The sequence below is a fragment of the Corvus hawaiiensis genome, chromosome 8, assembly GCF_020740725.1.
Source record: "Corvus hawaiiensis isolate bCorHaw1 chromosome 8, bCorHaw1.pri.cur, whole genome shotgun sequence".
NCBI lineage: Eukaryota > Metazoa > Chordata > Aves > Passeriformes > Corvidae > Corvus > Corvus hawaiiensis.
This window is the reverse complement of record NC_063220.1, coordinates 33,913,643-33,935,174: the sequence shown is the minus strand read 5'-3', so window position 1 is coordinate 33,935,174 and position 21,532 is coordinate 33,913,643. Positions and strand designations below refer to the sequence as shown.

At 51.4% G+C, this 21,532-nt stretch overlaps 1 protein-coding gene across 2 annotated transcripts in view; it reads left to right on the top strand.

Moving 5' to 3' along the window:
• UNC5B (unc-5 netrin receptor B) overlaps positions 1-21,532 on the top strand; it is a 52,278-nt gene that overhangs the window by 18,219 nt on the left and 12,527 nt on the right. For both annotated transcript variants that reach the window (XM_048311329.1, XM_048311328.1), the window contains exon 2: positions 18,438-18,659. In XM_048311329.1, coding sequence (XP_048167286.1) covers positions 18,438-18,659 — 222 coding nt within the window. The remainder of the gene's footprint in view (positions 1-18,437; positions 18,660-21,532) is intronic.

Here is a 21,532-nt window from a genome sequence, read left to right as displayed (position 1 = left end):
GTCTCATCTGGAGCCTTCTGTTCTCCAGGTGAACACCCCCAGCTCTCCCAGCCTGGATCCATACAGAGGCTCTCCAGCCCTTGGAGCAGCTTCATGGCCTCCTCTGGACTCGCTCCAGCAGCTCCATGTCCTTCTTATGCTGGAGGCTGCAGAGCTGAACACAGCGCTGCAGGTTGGCAAAGCCATTAGATCACCAAGTCCCAGCATTAGGGCACAAAGGTGCCGCCACCAAGCGCACGGGGGTGCTTTTGTTCCCTGGAAGTGGGGATGTGTGTGTCCAATGTCACCTGCAGCGGTGCAGCAGCAGGCACTGTGTTGTATGGGACACTGCCATGGCACACAGCTCGCTTCCCCTACCAGATGTTGCATTGCACATCTGGGCCTTCCATGTTCCCCACCAGTCCCTTGCAACTCTTCAGCAAAGGTCCCTTCTGGGTTTTAGGAGGTCTGGGCAGGGTCTTTATCAGCTGGATGAGCCCTCCACAGGACAAAAGCTCTTATCATGTTTGTGTCAGGGCTGTGGCATCTCTGTGTGCAATTAAACCCCATGTGTCTCCTCTCTGCCAAGGAATCTGGAGGCAAAGGAAGAGCCTTATCTTCCTGCTGGTGGCTGGAATGCTCTTGCAGCCCAAAGGCATTTCTCTGCTGTGCTAATGCTGGGGATAAAAAATACCCCAACAAAACCAGGGAGTTTTGCCCTCTCTTTTCACTATTAAGCTTATAAATAACAGTGCAGCGTCCTGGGGAAGGGTGGTGGGGTTTGGATTTTTTTTCTTAAGTTTTTTTCCTCCTCTAAGTGTAACTCTGGGCTGATATCCCAGGAATGTGATCCCTTGCGCTCATAAAAGCCCAGCTTCTGGCCTCCTCCTTCCTTCCCAGGCATTAAAGAGCCAGGCCTTGGGGATGAACTGGTGGGATCTTGCATCCACTGGGATACTCTACAACATATGGGGCCTCTGGTTTCCGGTGTGGTCTCTCTGAAGCTTCCTGCATTAATATTTGATGCTTTTCCTTGGGGTGAACATTAACAAGAAATGAACACCATCAAAAAAAGGTGCTTTTTGTTTTTAGTGGAGGGGAGAGAGAAAGGAGGGGGGAAAAAGCTGAAATGCAATCGTTTTTTATAGCTTTCCGGAATAGCTTGGATGTGGGTTGGACAGCAGCGGGTCAGGAGCAGAAGGAGCAGATAGCCCCTGATCGTCCCTGCCTACTTGCATCTTTCCCTTTCAGGTCGTAAATATAAAACCACTACTTGAAAAACAAAAAGCTCGTTAAGCTGTCAGCGGGCTCCCTCTTGGAGGGTCGTAAATGTATCTCTTAAGAGTGGCTTTTGTTCCTGTCATGACTGGACTTAGGTGCTGGGGCTGGAGGGAGGTCACTGTCCATAGGGGTGCTGGGGCTCTGACCCCACTGACGTGGGGAGTAACATCCCACTGCCACAGATTTGAGACTCCCCATCCATTCTTGGTCTTCCACGTGGACCTCGAGGTATGAAGGTGCTCCAGTGGAGCATGACTGAAAAGATGGGTGCTGGTCTCTTTACAAACAACTCGATGGATGAGAGTCTTTAGGAAAAATGGGTGTTAATGTCCTCTAAGTGCGTCTTAATGCCTGTACCGACCTCAAGCCTAATGGGTTTGGTTACTGAACCCAGGCAGTTTGAACTCCTAAACTTTAGGGTAACAGGAGAAATGGGTCCGCGCAAAGTTTATTGCAGAGCCCAGACAGTCTGAACGTCTGGTGGATCCACAGAACTCAGACAGCCTGAACTTCCGAACTTTGGGGGGAAATGACATGTTCAAGGGAGGGAGTATGTGGTAGGTGGTTCGGGAAGACTGTGCCTTCCTAGTACCTCAGCCAGTGGGGAAAGGAAGAGGACAACACGCAGCCAGGAGAAATCTCCACCGAGTGATCTCTGAGCACTGTGGGGTGGTGGAGCCCGCATCCCTGGAGGTGTCCAAGGAACGCCTGGATGTGGCACTCAATGCTCTGCTCTGGTTGACAAGGTGAGGGTGGGCCACAGGCTGGGCTTGATGGTCTTGGAGGTCTTTTCCAACCAAAGTGATTCTGCGAGTATGTTTAGGGTTGTGCTGGCAGTGACAGCCTTGGTGACTGTCCCCTGGCGGGGCCAGGCACCGGCGCAGGGGCTCAGACACCTGCCTCTGCGTCACCTCATTGATTTCATCACAAACGGCTCGGCTCAGCTCCTTGCGGCTCACTGAGATGGGTGTTAGAGATGATCCAAACCACCCAGCAACCAGCAGGGAGGAGCAGGAGGTGGTGGGGAGAGCATCCTGTTGCCTTTTCCTGGGAGATGCTCTACAAAGGAGCAGCCAGGAAAGTTGGTTGCTATTATGACTGAACTAAACTCAGGTTGTTTTGGGGGGTCTTGTTGTGCTGGTGGGGTTTTTCCAGTGTCTCTGGATAGGCAAAAAAACTCTGGAGATCCTTCCCATGCACTGGTGAAGAGGCTGGATGTGGGGATGGAGAGGGAGGAGATCCAAAGCTGGTCCTGTTGTGACCCGTGAGTGTCAGGCAGCTGGTGGTCGGTGCAGGAGCAATCCATCCTGGTGTGGAAAGGATATCAACATTTTATGGCCTGTTTTGCTTCCAGAGGGATATTTTCCATGCTGGGAATGAGGACCCCCGTGCCTGTGATCTGGTTGTCATTTAGGGCCCCGATGTTTTTCCTCTTGCTTACACCATGTGCTGCAAACGCAGCTGCTCCGCATTAACATTGAATTAGCAGCAGCTAAAAACCCTGTGCCTGAAACGGGAGGAGAAAGAAAAGGATGAGGAATTAAAGATGCAAAAGACCTGTCATATCATCTGGTCCTTCCTTTGGGATTGTTCCGGTGGTGTTTTGTCCAGTCTTGCTCAAAAGTCTCCCGGGCCATTACTGCTTCCCTCAGAGGGCTGTTTCATTGTGTACTGAGAGAAACCTTCATAAATGTAAAAGCTTTATACAATTGAGGTAAAAGAAACAGATTGAGTCATTGTATTGTTCTTTGTAATCAGCTTTGCTTTTCATTAATTTCCTCCCCAAAGCCTTATTTAGGCTGGGAATTTGAAAGAAAAAGCACGTGTGAGGGATGGTGGGAACAGGCTGCCTGGCTCCGGTGGGTTCCTGTGCATCGCAGTCCTCGCCCTGACAGCCTAGATGTGTTCAGACACCTCCAGGAGCCAGTGTGCCCCTGAGCTGGGCCAAATTTAGCTGTGGGGATGGGGTCAGGGTTGATGCTCTCAGCACCTCCTGCAATGGGGTCTGACTCTTCTAGGCAGCTGCTGCTGCTGCTGGAGCTTTCTAATGTAGCTGTTTTTAAAGTAATAGCACAAAAAAAGGCTACAGGTGGGCATCAGCTGGTGCAAAAATGACCAGAAATGAGAAAGCAAAATGCTCACCCTAGTGCTGCAGTGGCTTGGGGTTTGGGTGCTGGTTCCTTTGCTGCAGGGTGTGCAGTGACATGGGATAGGACACGCAGCATCCTATGTCTCTGTCCCTGACACATCAGATGCTTTTTGCTGGTGGCGTGTTCTGGGTGAGGCTTTTTTAATTAGGTCTCCCTATCCTCCTGTGTCCCAATGTTTTTGCTTTTTTAACCTTGCCAGCCTGCTGGATAATTTTTTCCTTTAATGTGCCTTGCTTGTTTTCCTTTCCAAACAGCATCCTTCCTCCTCTGATATTTTAGTGGAAGGTGTCCCTGCCCTTGGCAGGGGGTTGGAATGAGATGATCTTTAAGGTCCCTTCCAAGCCAAACCATTCTGTGATTATTTTCTTTCCTCCCTGTTTTTCTCCCTGACATCCCCATCCTCATCCCAAATGTTTCCCTTCTCTCCCCAAGTCTCCTACATTGTGTCTGGGTTCTTCCAAGGGGAGATGCTCCACATTCAGACCAGCTGCCAGCGTGGCTGCAACACACCCCAAAAGACGTGTCCTTGTCTTTCTTGCCCTGGTGGGACACTGGTGGCCCTCACCAGTCCCATGTGCTGCTGCCCGTGGGTACACAATGGGGAATAAATGAGCAGCAGCGCCAGATGCTGTGCAGCCAGCTGCTGCTCCCTCTCCAGCGTGGTCCAGCCTTGGACCAGCTTTAATCCTCCCCACTGGAATACCCAAAGTGCTAATCCTGGGCTCTGCCAGAGCAAGTGGCAGAGGAAATGCTGAGGAGAGGTTTTGGGGAGAACTGAGGGTGCTTTGGGGTTATCTGGTGAACTGGGGGGATCCCAGCCTGTCCAAGGAGCTGAGGGAAGCTGGTTTTCCAGGAGTTTGGTGCAGCCAGTGCAGCAGAGAAGGATCAGTGGAGTTGCTCCACGTGTTTGAATGTGGCTGTTGCATTTCCTGGCTGGGAATGCAGCTGGAGTTGCACGGGGGAGACAGAAGTGATTCCTGCTGTGATCCAGACCACTCCTGAGTGTCACTACTCTTTTCATTACACCTTCCTCTGCTGTGTAAGAGCTCTGTGGAATCTCCCACATCCCCCTTTTCTTGCCCCCAGAGCACCCCGTTGGCTGTGGGCAGGTGGAGAGGGAAGATGTGGGCTGGCAGCTTGGGCTGGCAGCCATAGGGGAATTCCCCGGTGAGGAGAGCTGGACGGTGATCCTGCCAAGCCAGCTCTCCTCCCTCGCAGCTGGGCTGGAGCCTTCCCAAGCATCAGGCCCTGCAACCTCCCCAGGCTTCCCAGGTCTGTGCATGGGGCAGTGCTGGGAGACTCTTTCACAGGGCTTTTGGAGAAATAAGAGCAGGAGATGAGAACCAGAAGGAAGAAAATACCTCCAGCCGCTCTGACTGCTTGTCAGGACCTCCTCTCTCCTGTGGAGAAGGATGTGGGGCATCTCTTAGGGCTGGGAAAGAGTGCCCTGGTGTCAGCTGGCCAGCCTGCCTTCATCCTGTGATGCTCAGAGCCCTGGACCAGAGTGTCCTGAAATTCTCAGGGCATCCTTTATTGCTCAGAACATTTCTCAGGGGTGGCCTGTGGTGCTCAGAGTCCTGGACCAGTGTATCCTGCACTGCTCAGGGCATATTTAATGCTCAGAGCCCTTCTGGGGGTGTTCTGCAGTGCTCAGGGCTCATCCCTATTCAAGGAATGTTCTGCAATGCTCAGGGTGTGTCCTGACGTGCTCAGAGCCCCGTGCCAGGGTCTCTTGTAATGCTCAGGGCATCTTGCAGTGCTCGGGGGGTGTTCTGAGGTGCTCAGAGCTCTGTACCCAGAATGTTTTGCATTGCTTGGGACATCCTTTGCTGCTCAGAGCCCTTTTTGGGAGTGTCCTGTGATGCTCAGAGGGTGTCTTGCAATATTCAGAGCCCTGGATCAGGATGTCTTGCACTGTTGAGGGCATCCTTAACGCTCAGAGCCCTTCTTGGGGGTTCCTGTGATGCTCAGGGGATGCTCAGAGCTCTGTGCCAGGGTGTCCTGCACTGCTCGGGGCATCCTTTCCCCCAGCACAGTTTTCCCCAAAGAGTGCGCTTTTGGAACAGAGGTTCTGAGGACCTCCCCTGGTTGAGAGCTGTGGGAGCAGGTGCCCGGACCTGTGCCGGCGGCCAGGCTTGTGGCACAGCCGGGGCCAGATGTTTCCCAGATGTAACTCACTTCCTGTCTGGCTTCTCCGCATTTAGCTTTTTATGTATTTGTTTGGTTTGGACTACAAACAAAATAAAAAGGGTTTTTATAACCCTGTTCCCATGGGGCTGCGAGTTCAGCATATAATCTGGAGTCTATTCACTATTGTCTCGATCCCCCCCTTGCCCTCGGTGTCATCCCCGAGCACGCACAGACTCACACAGACTCACACACTGCTTTTGTTAAAATCCTGTTTTTCCCACATGACGTCTTCTCTCGACGGACCATTTTTCCTTATGACCTCTTCCAGCTCCCAGGGCAGCGCTGGGAATATCCCTGGCCAGTTTGGGATGGAGGCCAGAGGAGGAAACACTGTGTTTCTCAGCCCCGACCTGTTCCTTGCTGTTGCTGTATTGTTAGGAGAGTTCTCCAGAATATCTGAGGATGGGAAGCTCATTGTGCTGATGATATCCAGCATCCTGCTGGATTGCCTTTGTGAGGAATTGTAACCACTTTGCCTTGCTGAGGATGTTTGGAGAGGGAGGGGGGGTGGGATGCAGAGTGAAACAGTCACATAGACCACCTGAAAAAGAAAAAAACTGAACACACTTGAAATAAATGTGTTTGTACTTGAATCAGGTTAAAAAAGGAGTCAGGAACGGTACTACAAAAGGGAATGCTGTCAGCTTAGGGGTAAGGAGGATGAAAAAAATTATCTAAAAGTATTGTTTTGGCATGCCAGGAAGTTCTGGTAATCACTGTAACTAAGAGCTGTTACAAACACAGCCATGGAGTTTTCCTCGCCTGGAAAAGGTGTAGATCAGAATCTGTCCTGCTCGGTGCGGTTGTTTGGTGGATGCTCCGCCTCCTGGATCTGGGGGCATCCACTGTAACACCAGCCTGGCTCAAACAAAATGAACCTGGCAGCTTCACTTTAAAATGTGTATGTTCAGCTCTTTCTGCTCTCCTCACACTTCATTTATAGTTTTTTTCTGCCTGTTGGGGTTAACACCCCTTTTCCTCTTTTGTTTCTCCTTCTCTCTTAATTGCCTGTTAAATAATTTAAATATTTGGGACTAAAGGGCTTAAATTATCCATTAATTTACATTAGTAATTTATATATCAGGCTGAATGGACACACTGTTAGTGTAATGGCTCCCTGTGGACAGGCAGGAAGGGGGCTGCAGTGCATTTTCCTGGAAGCATGGATGTTTCCTTACACCTCCCAGCCTGGAGGTCAAGTGTGTGAGAGGGACCCCTGCGGTGGGGTCTGGGGGTCCCATCTCCTTGGGACAGAGGTGTTTGGGTTTCAAAGCAGCTTTTTTTTTTTTTTTTTTTTTTTGCAGTTTGAGCTGTGTTTGCAGGGGGTTGAATGTGTTGCATGTTGGTAGACAACATGGAATCATGGAATGGTTTGTATTGGATAGGACCTTTGAGGGATTTTCCAGCCCCATGCTGTGGGCAGGGACACCTTCCACTATCCCAGGTTGCTCCAAGCCCTGTCCAGCCTGGCCTCAGACACTTCCAGTGATCGAGGGGCAGACACAGCTTCTCTGGGCACCCTGTGCCAGGGCCTCACCACCCTCCCAGGGAACAATTCCTCCCCAATATCCCACCTAACCCTGCCCTCTGGCAGTGTCCTGGCACTTCATCCCCTTGTCTGAAGTCCCTCTCCAGCTCTCTTGGAGCCCCTTTAGGCACTGGAAGGGGCTCTAAGGTCTCCCTGGAGCCTTTGCTTCTGCAGGCTGAACAGCCACAGCTCTCCCAGCCTGGCTGAACGCAAGACACCTCCCTTAGCAGGGACAGGGTTAATTTGGGATGTGCAGCACAGGGCTTCGGGGGCTTTCTGAGGCTAAGCCCCTCGTCAGAGCTATCCCTGGGTGCTTTGGGAATGCCGGGAAGCAGATCCAGGCATGGGGCTTAGCCTTAAAGTCCAGTGTCCCCTGGTCAGTGACAGCTGGCTCTTCCCTCCTGTCCCCCTGCCCCAGGACTGGGATGGGGCAACACCTTTTTTCTGCATTCAGAAAATGTTTGGGGAGGATTTGGGGGTTTTCAAGTGCTTGTACATGTTTGGTTTGAACCCAACCCAATCCCCACCAGCCATGGGCTAGCTGGCAGTCGTAGTGACAAGTCACGGTGCCGTGGTATTGCCAGCAGCCAGTCCAAGGAGGACTCCTTAGGGTCCATCCCTGCTGGGGCTCAGGAATCGGGCAGCATCCAGGCTCCCCGCTGCAGGGCAGGAAAGAGGCCATTCACTGATTGGGCTCCAGGGAGGAGTAAATTGGGGCCGAGCTCCATCCCCGTGGCACGCCGGGGATGCGGGAGCTGTGCCCCGCTCCGCCCGTGGCGCTGCAGCAGCCCCGCCTGTCCTCCCGGAGCAGAGGTCGCTTAATGACTCTGATTACCTGCAGCATGGCCGTAGTTAAAGCAATTAGTGCAAATCGCTTATGGAAATGCGGCCGATGGGGGACAGGGAGGAGAAAAGGACGAGGCTGGGGGGCACCGGGCTTTTTTCCTGCTTTTTCCATGATGTTCACTATGCGTGATCCTTTGCCCCTGTTCCCTGAGACCTTTCTGTATCACCTCTGGTCCCTCTCTCTTGCTGCACATCCCTCGGAGGTGCCTCTGAGCCCTGCAGGAGTCGTTTCACTGCTGTGCCTGGGATGTCCTGCATCCATCAGAGCCATGCTCCACTTTTGGAGATGCTCAATGTGTTTGTCACTGAAACATCTCTGGATTCAGCATCCCAAACTTCATTTTACTTGTCAATATTGTATATTTTTAAGGGCAATTTTTATCAATACCTTGGGAGAGGAAGGTGTGGGAGCAAGTGTTGGCTTGCTGATGTATTGGACACAGGTTTCAGCATCAGTAGGGGTGCTTCCAAGTGGAGTCCCACCTACATAGGGTGGCACAGACCCCCAAAATTGGGGCATTTCCAGCCCAGGCACCTCCAGCCCCAAGTGGTACCCATGCTGAGATGGGAAGGATGCTCGTGGGAGTTCGGGCCACCTGGGAGTTAACTTTGGTCCACAGGGGAGGAATGTGTGTGCCAGAGGACAAAGGGAGGAAAGAGAAGCTCGGTGGTGTGGGAGAAGAAAAGGTGGAAATCCCCAGCGGTGAGAAAGGAAGAAACCTGTGGCCACATGGGTCCCATGGTATTGAAATGCCAAAGAGGGGAGGAGGGTGCCAAACAACGCTAGGAAGCTCCTGAAGGCTCCCCACCTCCGTGGAAATGGGAGACTGAGGGGAAAAGGCTTTGTGTTTTGTAGGAGTTTCCTTCTGTGGGAGCACAGGGAGTTTTTGCTCCCGCTCTGGATGGCGAGGCAGCGATGCCAGGCGAGGGCAGGCACTACAAACAGGCGCCCCCCAGAAAAACCCCAGAACCTCATGGCTTTTATCAATCGCAGCTTTCTTTCCTGTGTAAAAGCAGGTGTGAGGTGCTGGGAGCCCAGCTGGCTGCGGGGTTTAGAGGGAAAGGAATAAAACTAATCAAGGTATTTGCTAAAATCCTTTTGCCACCGGCTGGACACCTCTCTATGTGCCACAATGGGGAAGCCATGATGGGCTTGAGGTACCTGCCCTCCATTCTGCCTGCTCTTGGCTTCAGGGATCAAATCCTGACACAGAAAAGGGAGTGGGGAAGCCTTGTCATCTCAGCTAGTCTCACTGATGGTTTGGGGGCTTATTCTTTAATAAGGATATTGCTGAAAGAGGGGGGAGAGAGAGAAAAATCTTAATATTTGACATTCAGCATCAGCAGGGATTTTTTTTTTTCCTTAAATCTTTTTCTATCCCTGTTTCTCCCCCTCCTCCCATTTTTCCTTCTGTTTGTCCCTGCAGTAAAATGAGAAGGGAAGAAAAGGGCAGAGAAAGGACAATAAAAAACAAGGCATTTCCAGCCTCCATTTGTGGTGGTTATTTTTTTGTTGTTGTTTTTGTTGGGGTTTTTTTTATCATAGCAACAAATCTGAAAGATTAAGGGCAACTTTAAAGACTGTTTAATAAAGGGACTTCAATCAGCCTCTCTGGTGATGTTCCTCCCCCAGTTGAATTAATGGGGAATTTGAGGCATGGAATGGACCTTTTCTCTTGTTGCTTTTTTAATGATTAAATAATAATAATGCCATGATTAAAATGATTTCAGCAGCAGCATTGCTCCCAGCGCCTTCCTCTGCTGAGCTGGCATGTCTGGGGGGGTGGGAGGTGATCCTGGCAGGCAGCTCTGGCGGCGGGAGCCCCCAGCACAAGGAGTGGGGGCTCACGGCTGCCACGGGTACCGGAGTGGGTGATGCTCCCAGCCCATGCCGGCCACCGAGTGAGCTGCGGGAGAAGAGTGGGAAAAGCGTCGGGAAAAGTAGGGCAGCAGCTGGCGAGGGGCCTGCAGAGAGGTTGGCTGGAGGTGGCGGGGGGCATTCTTCCAGCCAGCTTTGGCTTCCCAGGGTTTGCGGGAGGAGAGAGTGGGTGACAGAAAGACAAAGAGGATGAGGAAAAAATTCCCAAAACCAAACACAACTCCCCCAGATTTCTGTTCCTTTTGCCCTGCTGTTCCCTTCTTTGCAGCCAGCTGCCTAAACTTTTTGCTTTACCCTGTTGGGCTTGTGCTAATGCCTCCTTGGGGTGGGATGTGCACAACCTTGGGGTGCTAATGGCTTCCTTAGGGTGGGATGTGCACAACCACCTCCTCTAGATTTTGGGACAGAAGTGCCACCACCCAGGACTACCAAACCTTGTCAGCCACTTTTAGAGGGCCTGGCTGGGTTGTCCCCACCTCGATGTTTGGCATTGGGGTGCTCAGAGGGCGAAACCTGCTCACCTCCAGCCCATGGTCCTGTGGGATGTGTGTGCCCAGGGAGGGATGCTCCGAGATGGGATGCCTGGTGGGCAGCAGAGCATCCCTCTTTTCCCAAGGAGCGCTGGGTGTTTCACAGCCCTGCTTGCTGCTGCTTTAAAATCACTTCTCATGCCTGAAGCCAGGGCGGTCGCCTCCAGATTTTCACGTTCAGGGAAAAAGAGAAAACCCACCCATTGCAAAACAGCCACCTGAAAGTTGCACTCTCAAGGGGATCACTGGGGAATTTACATTTTGAAATATGTATGTAATTTGGGTGAAGGGGAAATCGCTCTCTGTCTGCAAAACCGTCAACTTTCTTTCTCCCAGAGTTAGCATTTTCCAGATTGCAGTGCTCAGTTAACAGGAAACCCTTTTTTTTCCTTCTCTGTGTTTTCCAAGGAGAGCTTGCAGCTTGCACTTGGTTTGTTGCAGTTTGAAGGATAATTAGTAATTCCTTGGACTTTTTGGTATTAACCAGGGCAACAAGTCCCTGCTTGTTCCTTGCTTTCTTTTCCCTTCTCTCTTTTCTTGTTGAAATGATTATTCTTTTCACAACAGGAACCCAGCACACGCCGTACATGTGAATAAACAGTGCGTTACCGCCTTCTTGGCTGCTGGCGCTTTTCTTTCATGGGCCAAAGCAAATAAATAAAAACTTCCTATAATTATTATATCCATTAAAAATAAAGAACAAACTCGACAAGAGGACCGTGACAATGGAGTGAAAATAGCACAAAGGGAAATGTCTGTACCCGTAACAAGAACCAGCACTAGATGAAATTTGGAGATAGTTTTCCAACAAAACTGCTTCCCTGAAGGGAATGTATAAAACAGCACAAAAGAAGCCAGCACAATAGAGTGTAACAGGGATTTGCGACATAATTCCTCCTCCTTTTTTTTCTTTCTTTTTTTTTATTTTGATTCGCTCTCTTTTCCATGGGTATTTACGGGGATTCGCGCAGCTCACGGCTCCACTAAAACCAGAAATAAGGAACAATTTACTCCAATCTGCCTGTGTCGTGTTGTAAATCCATATAATGAAAAATTAAGAGATTTGTACCATAAGGGATCTCAGCTGTTTACACTTCTCAGGAGGCTTCGCCTTTGATTATCATAATCATAAAGAAAAACAAAAGAATAGTGGCTCCATAAATACTCTGGTGTAATGCATAATCAACAAGATAAACTTCTCTCTTTCCAGCTCCCAGGACAGGAGGTGTTGCCAGAGCCTGGGTGTTTCTCCTCTGGGGATTTCATCCTCAGGGGATGGTTGGCATTTGGGTTGGATCCTCTTAGCTGTGGCTGGCAGGGGCACAGAGGTCCTGTGATGGGTTGTGCAGGGATGCTGCAGTGGGATGCTTAGGATGCTGCAGATGGGATGCACAGGGATGCTGTGGTGGGATGTGTAGGGATGCTGTGGTTGGATGCCCTATGCAAGGGCACCCTGCCTTAGTTTACTTCTCAGGCTGCCTTGCAAAAACCTGACCTGAGGATTTAGCTAAAAGGTTGATTTATTTTTATATTTATTTATATAAGTGAGGTGGGTTTTGATCAATACGGTCGTTGCATACAGAAACATCCGTGGGGCTGCCCAGCTCCTGCTTCCCACCCTGTTCTCAGCACAGACTTTGCTTTCTTCATTCCTTTCCCTGTCCCCATCCAGTCCTGGTTTAATAAAGGTACGCAGTGAGGGAGGCCAGCTGCAGGCTCTTCCTTTAGCTGGGAGAGGAGGAATCTGCTTTTTTTTTTTTTTCCAGGGGTGTAATTAGGGCTGGCTGAGTGCACCCCCTCATTACCCGCGCTGGGGAGGAATGCTCTCTAATTATGAAGTTTGCCTGTCGCCGGGCAGAAGGGACAGGAGGGACTTCTAAGCTGCTGGGAAATGCCTGTCTGTCTCTCCCTCTCGGGCTGGGTGGGCTCTGGGAGGAGCTGGAGGCCATGGGATGGAGGGATTGTGCTGGCTCAGAGCTGGATGATGCCAGGTTTGGCAGGAAGGGACTGTGAAGCTGCTGGAAGAGGGCAGCCAGTGGAAGAAAAGGAGCCAGGTCGTCAGGCAGAGATGCTTGGGGGAAAGGTTAAGTGGGTCTTTCCAGGTTTAGTTATTAATAAAAGAGTGGTGAGAATGGAGAGGCCAAATATGGATTCCAGGTGCTTTCCTGGCTGGTGGGAGCAGGAGGGGATGGGCTTCAGTTTCTGGGGGGCCAGAGAGGTAGGAAAACATCTTCTGCACATCCCAGCACACCCCTGGGTGCTGGGTTTCAGTGATCCAGTCCCTGCTGAGCTACCAAGATTGGGGGCACAAGGGTGGTCACTCTACAAGCATGTCATCCCCGTCGCTTTTTGAGCTCAAAATCCAACCTTGCTCCAGACTGGAGTTGAGGTAGAATCATAGAATGGTTTGACTTGGAAGGGACCTCTAAAGATTGTGGACTTCCAACCCCCACCGTGGGCAGGAACACCTTCCATCAGACCAGGGTGCTCCAAGCCCCATCCAACCTGGCCTGACACTTCCAGGGATGGGGCAGCCACAGCTTCTCCAGGCAACCTATTCCAGGGTCTCACCACCGTCACAAGGAAGAACTTCTTCTATAAATTTCCCCTTTCACTTTGAACCCAAATGAACCCAGGCCCTGGGTACCACTGGTTATCCTTGCTATCCCTGAAGGTTCCACACTCAGTTTTGTGGCTTCTGCTGGCAGCTTGGGGCTCTCCCATGCTGGGAGGGAGAGGTTAATGAGCTACACTGAGTTAATGAGGCCGGGGGTTACATCAGCCAGCTGCAGCCCTGGGGACCTGTTACATTCTCTGCATCTCAGTTTCATCAGCACTTCCCAGCTTGTGTCTGAACGATACTAGGCTTTTGAAGGCACAGGATTTTGTGGGCTCTGTGCGAGAAGGCAGCAGGGAGAGAGTTGGATGTGAGTGGCTTCAAGTCTCCCAAACCCATCCTCACTTACACCCTGTATTTTGGGTTGTTCTCCTTTCTCCTTGCTGTGTCTCCAATGGGATGTAACCCCAGAGAAGGGGCAGTGGGCTGTGGCTTGGGATGGCACTGCTCCATCTCATGGAGACTTTGCCTCTGAAGATGCCACATGCTGCTGTTACCTCCTAGGAGATGGGGCTTTGTGTTGGGGGACCACACGGGTGTGTGGGCGGCTGAATTTGGCTTAGCAGGGGTGAGAAGGGGATGCTTGGGGAAGAGAGGATGATGTTTGGGGGAGGAAGGATGCTTAGGCTGCCTTTAGGATGGAAGGTTTGGGTATGTGTTACCACTGGACACAGAATTGTCCCAATGGCAGTTTACGATGGGAAGCCCATGGGCATAGGAAAGGCCTGGACTGGTGATGCCGGTTCCCTCTGAGCTCAGGGATGGACTGGAATGTGGTGGGATGCGTTTGTGCCCCTCCAGGGCTGGCAGCAGGGATGCCCTCAGTCAGCCAGGGATTCTGGAATGGCAGTGAGCCATGCCATGGCTCCAGCATCAAAATTTGCTGGAGTTTAAATGGCAACAGCACTAATCTCTAAATGAGCCTGTTAATACCTTCTCCCTGGAGGCAATAGGAGGAGGGATTTGGGATGGGGACAGCCCCACTCCAGCTTTTCAGACACCTGGAGCCAAGCTGGTGGCTGGAGCATCCCCTCCATCTCTGTCTCTAGAGCCAGAGCCATTCTCATCCCTTCTGGGGGATTGGAAGGGGGATTGGGAAGGCAGATGACTCCTCCTGTGGTGCTGGAGATAAGCTGTTACATATTTTTTCATTTCTACAGGAGGATTTTAACCCACCTGGCAGGTTTAACTATTCCCTGTCAGGCCTTCCCAGGAGCTAGCGCCTGCCATGAGGCAGGCGGGAATGTGGGGAGGCGGAGACAGAAGGGGTTAAGCGTCCACCGCCACTCAGATATAGCTGGAGAAACCCGGGCATCCCAGCCTAATCCTTACATCCTTACATCCTTATATCGCATCCCTGCCTGCCTGGTACTGGGAGGAGGGATGGTGGTGGCCATGGGTGATGGGAAGCCACTAATGCTCCTGTAATCTTCCAAATATTTGGAGGGATGACAATTGCAGGAGAGAGGATTTTAACGCTTTCCTGGGGAGGTTTGCTCGGCCATTGCTGCATGGGGAGTTGCTTCGCAGGTTCGCCATCCCTGGTGCCGCGTGTTTGGGGTGATAGAGGAGGGGGTTAAGGCTGGATCCCAGCTCTGATGCTGCTGCCTTTTGGGGCTTGAGGTGGGTGTGGGGTCGTGGATCTTGACAAGTTGCAAACACTGGCAGCAAACATCTGCAAATCACCCCCCAGGGAGCAGATGCTGTGGATAATCCAGCTCAGCCCCAGCCGATTAAAATGAGGGATGGGGAGAGGAAAAGAAGTGCCTGTTTCCCTCCTCCCTTTTCCTCTCGTTGCTCCTTCTACACTCATCCTCGAGGCTTCAGGATTTGGTCCCGTGGGTTGAGCTGGGAGCTGCTCCCTCTTTGCCTCTCCCTCCCCACAAAGAGCTCCAGACACCCTGTAACACCATGCCCCAAGTAGTGTGAGATTGTGGGATGGCGACAGCCTGGGACTTCCAAAAAAATCCCCAGAAGAGAGCTGGGAAGCAGGCACCCACCTCCAGCGGGAAGGAGGGAAGCCAGCAGATGGGAACCCCCTGCAGACGTCTGCCAGGGAGATGATTACAGGCAGCAGAGTGCGCTCTCAAATATTTATTAGTTTGTCACTGCTGGTAGTTTTATTGCTGGTGTGATTGTGGGACTGGAAATCCTGGCTGTGCAGGGCTCCTTTCCTGCTTTCCCATGCAAAAGCATCTCCGTGCCTGCTGCTTCTGTGGTCACTGGGCCACAGTGTCACCTCGGCAGGGAAGTGGTCTCTGGAGGTGATGGGATTGCACCATTGGGGAGGTGCCTTTTCCTGGGGCGTATTTTGCAGCTGTTACTGGGTAGTCAGGGCAGACAGGAGCAGCAGTTGTTCCTGCACAAGCAGCCATGTTTCCCCCCCACCGACTGTGTGTGGATTTTTTGGGGGCCCCCAATGAGTGTCGGCAGAGTGAGAGGTTTCCCATGCAGCGGGTGGCCGGGCGTTGGGAATGGGGATGAAAGGCTGGCTTGATGGGTTATGATAAATGTGCCCAGCATGGTTCTCCTCCCTTCTCATCCAAAGTCCCCGTTGTTCCTATGCCTTAATTCTTCCCCAGTGCGTTTAAACACCAGCGACCGTTTCATGCTGGAGGAAAACGCCCTGCCCAGCTGCAAATGCTTTTTCGCAGATAATTTCTGAATGGAAGAATCACCCTCCCCCTTGATTTTCTTCCATCCATGAGTCACAGATCCATGATCTGTGGGGTTGGGGCTCTGTGGCATGGCCCCAGTTGTGAGTCTGCCGTGAAAAACCCATCATCCTTTTCCCCTGTCTCTTGTTAGAGCTGCTTTTTTGGCCCCAGATCTCTCCTGGCCAAAATCAAAAGATCTCTCAGCTGTTGTGAGTTTGCAGGATTTTAACTTTTCCAGCATGCTCCTTGCTTTAAAGGTTCAGGTGTTTTGGGTTCAAGCCTTAAACCCAGCAGCTTTTTTTATAGCCACCAAAAGCAGATGTTGGATCTAGCTGGTGACACTATCCTATTCCCCCACCCTCGTCACTGTGCCCACTTGAAGAAGAACCTTGAAGACCCAGCATTTGGGCAGATGCCCTCTTGGAGCGGGGTCTGGATGGGATTTTTGGTACCACCAGGAGTGTCTCAGCCCCAAACCCTGTGCTGGGGGCTTGCACCACAGCCTGGAGCATCACCCTTCCTGCTGCAGATGATCCTGGTGAGTCACAAATCTGGCATTTTCATCCCCATCCGGCCATGACTCATCCCCTCACGGCTCCCAGATCCTCTTGGATGACCTAAAGTCTTGTTTAGCATCACCAAAGTGGTGATGAGGTTGGAGAAAACATATCCTTGGTGTTGGCTGTTGGAGAAGGATCTCTCCTCCTAGCCTGTGGTTTTGGATCAGAGTCATGTGCACTTCGGGGTGTTACCTCCGTAGGGAAGGTCCTTCCAAAAACTGGTTCTTTAGGCTACCTGTGCCCATTCCCAGCTGCCAGTCTCAGGTCTGCCTTTGCCACAGGGATGCAAGGAGCATCATATCAGGGAGGTTTTCACACAAGCCCATGAGCTAAGTTTTGTTGGCTGCCTCTGTTGCCAGTTCAATTATCTCCTGCCAGCCCCCTTTGCCAGGGAATTTAGATCTGTGACATCGAAGCGGTTTTTGAAATTTAAAAAAAACCAATGTACAACCAACAACACAACAACTCAGTGGATGAAAAGTTGAGTAGTAAATTTAAAAAAAAGATGGGGGGGAAAAAGAGATATTTGTTGCTGTGACAGGTAAAAGGCTGCTCAGCAGGACAGGAGAGCAGGACCAGTGGCCTGAGGTGGTCACAGGGAGCAGCATGGGATTGTTCAGGGTGAGGGTCACATACCTTGGCATTCCCTGTCCCCCTGCCTGCCATGGGGCCTGGGAAAATTACAGATCTGCAAATGAGATGGGGGAAGAAATAACCAGCAGCAGAGAGGTGGGGAAAAGCCAGCCAGAGAGAGGGAGAGAAATTAGCCCGGAGTTTAATTCATTGTTTCCAAAAGAGCAGTTAATGGATTATGACAAATGTCCTACCACTCTCCCTTAGTGGTGTGTTAAATGGAAATGGAAAGTCAGTTTTCCTAAATGGATTTTAAACGACTGACCTCGTGCATTTTTTTTTTTCCCCTCACTGATTTTTGCTCAGGAGGCAGCTTGGTCATCTTGTTTTCTTGATGCATCTGATTATATTTTTTTCTCCTCCTCCTCTTCCTCCTCCTCACAGCTTGGGATTCTGATTCTCTCCTTGCAGCACTGCTTCTTGCCAAGGGTAATGAAGGGAGTGGGCTTCTTTCTTTTCCCTGCCAGTTCTGGAGATGTTATCGCAGGGCTGGGGATATTTACTGTTTTCCTGCACGCTGCAGTGCCTGGAGTTGAGAATCACAGCTCTGGCTGGGGGAAGAGAGGAGGAAAAGCTCGTAACTCCTTTGAGTGTAAAGAAAAGCCTTGTGATGTGACCTGGTTGCTAGTGAGATTCCCAGGAACAACAGGTTAAGCAGCAGCATCCCTGTGCACCTATCTGGGGGTTTTTATTACTCCTGTGATATTTGGGGTTGATCTTAATGGGCTGGAAACAGGTCTCCTACAGATGATGCTCAGCATCAGTCAGAGCATCTTCCCAAGCTGCTGCTGGGAATGAGCCGCCCTGAGCCTCCCACTCCTAAGGGATAATGTTCCTGTGTGAGCACTGAGCTGCTCACCCCTTTCCAAGATTTTTCTTGGCCTGTCCTGAGCAAACATCACCTCCAGTTGTTTTTGCATTTAGATGGCTTTTGAAAGCAAACAAGCAGGAAGATGGAGCTCCCAAGGGCACAGACCCCTGGTTTCTGGGACAGTGTGAATCCTGATGGCACCTTTGGGTGATGTTCTCTGGAGGTGGCTGGGCTGAAAGCAATCGCTCACCTGTTGGGTGATGCTGAAATCCAAGTGTTGGCAGGGGGTGAGATCCCAAATGCAGGTCCAGTGAAGATGTGGATGTCTGAGATTACTGCTGGGGATATGGTCAGCATTCCCAGCACAAGCCCTGCCAGCATTTTGCTTGGAGCATGCCCGTGCATTCCTCAGGGCTGTGAGGAGGAGGCTTGGGGTGGGGGACATCAGCCCCTTTGGAGCCTCTCTGTGTCCCTGTCACCATCCCTGGACCTGGGTTTGTTTTGCTCTGCCCCTTGTGGTGTCCTCTAGTGAGATCACCCAGGCTTTGGGCTCAGGGTATGCATGGGGGTACGCAGGTGAAAACAGGATTGATCCCACAGCTCTGTACCTTACAGGGGTTTGCTTTGCTGGCTTTTGAGGAGCCTCCAGCCCTCTTTTTGATTTTCCACACATCCTCAGCAAGGGCTGTTGTTGCCACCACTGTGTGCAGGGCAGTCCTGGGTGGGTGGGGGATGGGGATGTAGGGCACCTCCCAACCCTCTCGGTCTCCTGGCAGGGCTGGAGTACAGCGATGTGCTGCCTGACTCCTTCCCGTCGGCGCCGGCGGAGACGCTCCCGCACTTCCTGCTGGAGCCGCAGGATGCCTACATCGTGAAGAACAAGCCCGTGGAGCTCGTGTGCCGCGCCAACCCCGCCACACAGATCTACTTCAAGTGCAACGGGGAGTGGGTCAACCAGAATGACCACATCACCAAGGAGAGCCTGGACGAGGTCACCGGTGAGCAAAGCCACCCCAGCATCTCTCTGCCTCCCCGTCCCTCGCTTCTTTCCAGGTCCTTTTCCCTCTTGCCTTATCTGCACTGTTGATGGTTCACCTCCAGGCAGACTTTCCAGACCACTGGTGAAAGCACCATGATGGTGCTGTGGTCAGCACACCCCCCAGAAGCTTGGGGAAGTCACTCTGCCTGATTTTGCGCTTACCCTTGTGCAGGACTTGGGGTTCTTAAAAGGGATTTTAAAGGCAGCATGTTTAAATCCGATAAAAAAAGGGACTGCTTTCCTACAAAATGCCTAATCAACGTGTAGGAGTCATTGCCAGGACGGGTGGCAAAGGCTGGCAGCTTATGCAGGTTCGCAGAGGGATTAAGTGTTTAATCGGTAATGAGAGCAGTTGCAGGTAGGATTTGAAATGCCTGTTGATGGCAAATTAGCTCTTTCTTCCCTATCTCAGAGGATAAGTCAGCCTCTGGCTGCCTGGAACGGGGTGAGAAGGTGGCTTAGGCGTTTTAGGGGGGGGTCTTACTCCATGGGATTGGGCTCTGTAGAGCTGCTAGGTCCCTGTCTTGGAACATCCTGGCATAAGAATAAGATCAAGACGTGGGGTTGGATATATCATGTAATCAGTAGATTTCCTAAAATTGGTGTGCTTTAGCTTGGCACCCATCTTTTCTGCACCAGTTTTGGTACCTGTGGCTGATCAGCAGTGGAGGAAAACAGTCACGTTGCCCCTGTAAGATCTTCCCTCTGCAAATCACTGCGCACATGGCATCTGGAGGGCTTTAAACCAAGGCAGCTTTTTGAACTGCAGTGGTGTTGGCCTTGGAAGGCAGGCTGGGCTTAGAGGAGAGGATTCATCAGCCTGGAGGAGCCACAAGTGTTTTGACAGAATCTTCTCTTGTCCCTATGATTTTTCCCACAGCCTTACCCTTCCCTGGTATCTCTTGCTCTCCACCGTGTACTAGCCGTGAGCTGGTCTCTGCTCGGGTGCATCCCTGAACCTGCTCTGTAAAGCCTTTCTTTCCTCTGTAGCTTTTTGAGTCTTTCCTCCTAAAGCTGCTTTAGCCATTCCTGGGGTGTTTTTCCTCTAGAGGAAGGCTGGTCAGGCAGGCTGGCCCTTTGCTTCTCTGGAGGCTTACAGGAGCAGGGGGCGCTCTGTTTCTCTCTTTCAGGGTGCATCTCCACCTCCCAGCTCTTGCAGAGGCCAGATTTGAAACCCTCACCACTGTAGGGCAGTGTCAGTGCTGGTCAGTGATGGAGCAGCCTTGCCAAGGGGTTTTAAATTTATTTATAGCATCTGGCCACACTGGGTTGAGCCAGAGGTCTGTGTGCCCCGCACACGGCAGTGGAGGATGCTTAGGGGAAGATCATGGAACCAGGACAAGGAGGGAGCGATGGAGCTGCCCTGTCACCCTCCCAGCTTTCCACCATCCATGATCAGGGACTCCCAGCTCTTGTGGCAACATCTGAGCAGTGTGGTCCAGCCCTAGGTGGAAATCCCCCCCTTGTTAATTTGCCTAAATGCTGTTAGGATTCATTTCTCTGGAGCATCCTGTAGGAGGGGGTTTCATGCCTTCGTGATGTGCAGTGTGGAAAGAACCACTATATTTCATAGACCCATGGAATGGGTTGGGTTGGAAGGGACCTTAAAGATGGTATAGTACAACCCCGTGCCATGGGCAGGGACACCTTCCACTAGCCGAGGTTGCTCCAAGCCCCGTCCAGCCTGGCCTGGAACACTCCCAGGGATGGGGCATCCATCTGCACAACGTGTTGCTGTGGGAACTCATTCACTTTGGTCCAGCATCTCCCTCTCAGATTCCAGTCTCCTGATGCAGAACCTGTGCTGACAATTTGGGAAGGAAAGAGCACCTTCCATCCATGCTTCAAAGATGGCATTGCTGCTATCAGGGAATGAACCGACAGTGCCTGCAGGTGATTCCATGCATGTAAAAGCTGCTGGTGTGGTCATCTCTGCCTGGCAGCCTCCCTAAGGAAGAGGGAGCTGGAACCAAAGTGGTTTAACGTGCTAAAAAATCTGCATTTGCAGCACCCAGCGTTGGTTGGGAAAGCTGCCGGAAAGGGCAAGGGGGAGAGCTGGGCACAAAGGCACAGGTTAACACGGTTAGTTTTTAAGTGTCCTTGGTTAAATGCTTTGGAAAAAGGGACCTTTAAGAAGAAGGAAAAAAAAAAAAGAAAGGACTTTTAAGATGACGTGTCTTGAATGAGCCTGGCTCAGTAATGCTCTGATTGTGCTTGATCCAAAACATTTCATGCAGAAGAAAGCAAAAATAGGCCAAGTCAGAGAGGATAATTCAGCTGAGTGAGGGGGGCCAGGCAGGATGAGTGGCTCTGTTTGGGTGCCTGGAAGCCCTTAGGAAGTCACTTCTGTGTGCCATGAGTTTGGTCTACAGTTTTGGGTAGTCATTGCTTTCAGGGGGGACAGAGGCAGGGCATTTACAGGATGCTCCCCACCTTTCCAGGATGCTTCTCCCACCGGAGCTTCCCAGATAGACAAAATGAGTTGGAGCCCCATCTCCATCCTGAGTCCTTCTAAAAACCCTAAGTTTCCCAAAAGTGCTTAGCCCAAATACCTTTGCTTTTGGAGTTTTTTGTTATGATTTTTTTTTCCCTTGAATAGTGACAAAATAAATTGTATTTCGTTGTCAGCTCTTCCGCAGGAAGGTATCAGGGAGACAGTAATTGCTCCTCGCAGCACGGGGAGTGAGCTGTAACAAAATTACGGCTGGGGAGCATGCAGCTCTCGATCACTGTGAAATTGAGGCCTTTTTAAAATAGAAACAGAAAAAAAAAAGCCAAACGGGCAGATATTGCTTAAAATAAGGAAAAGTAAGCCCCGAGTCCCTCCTGCCC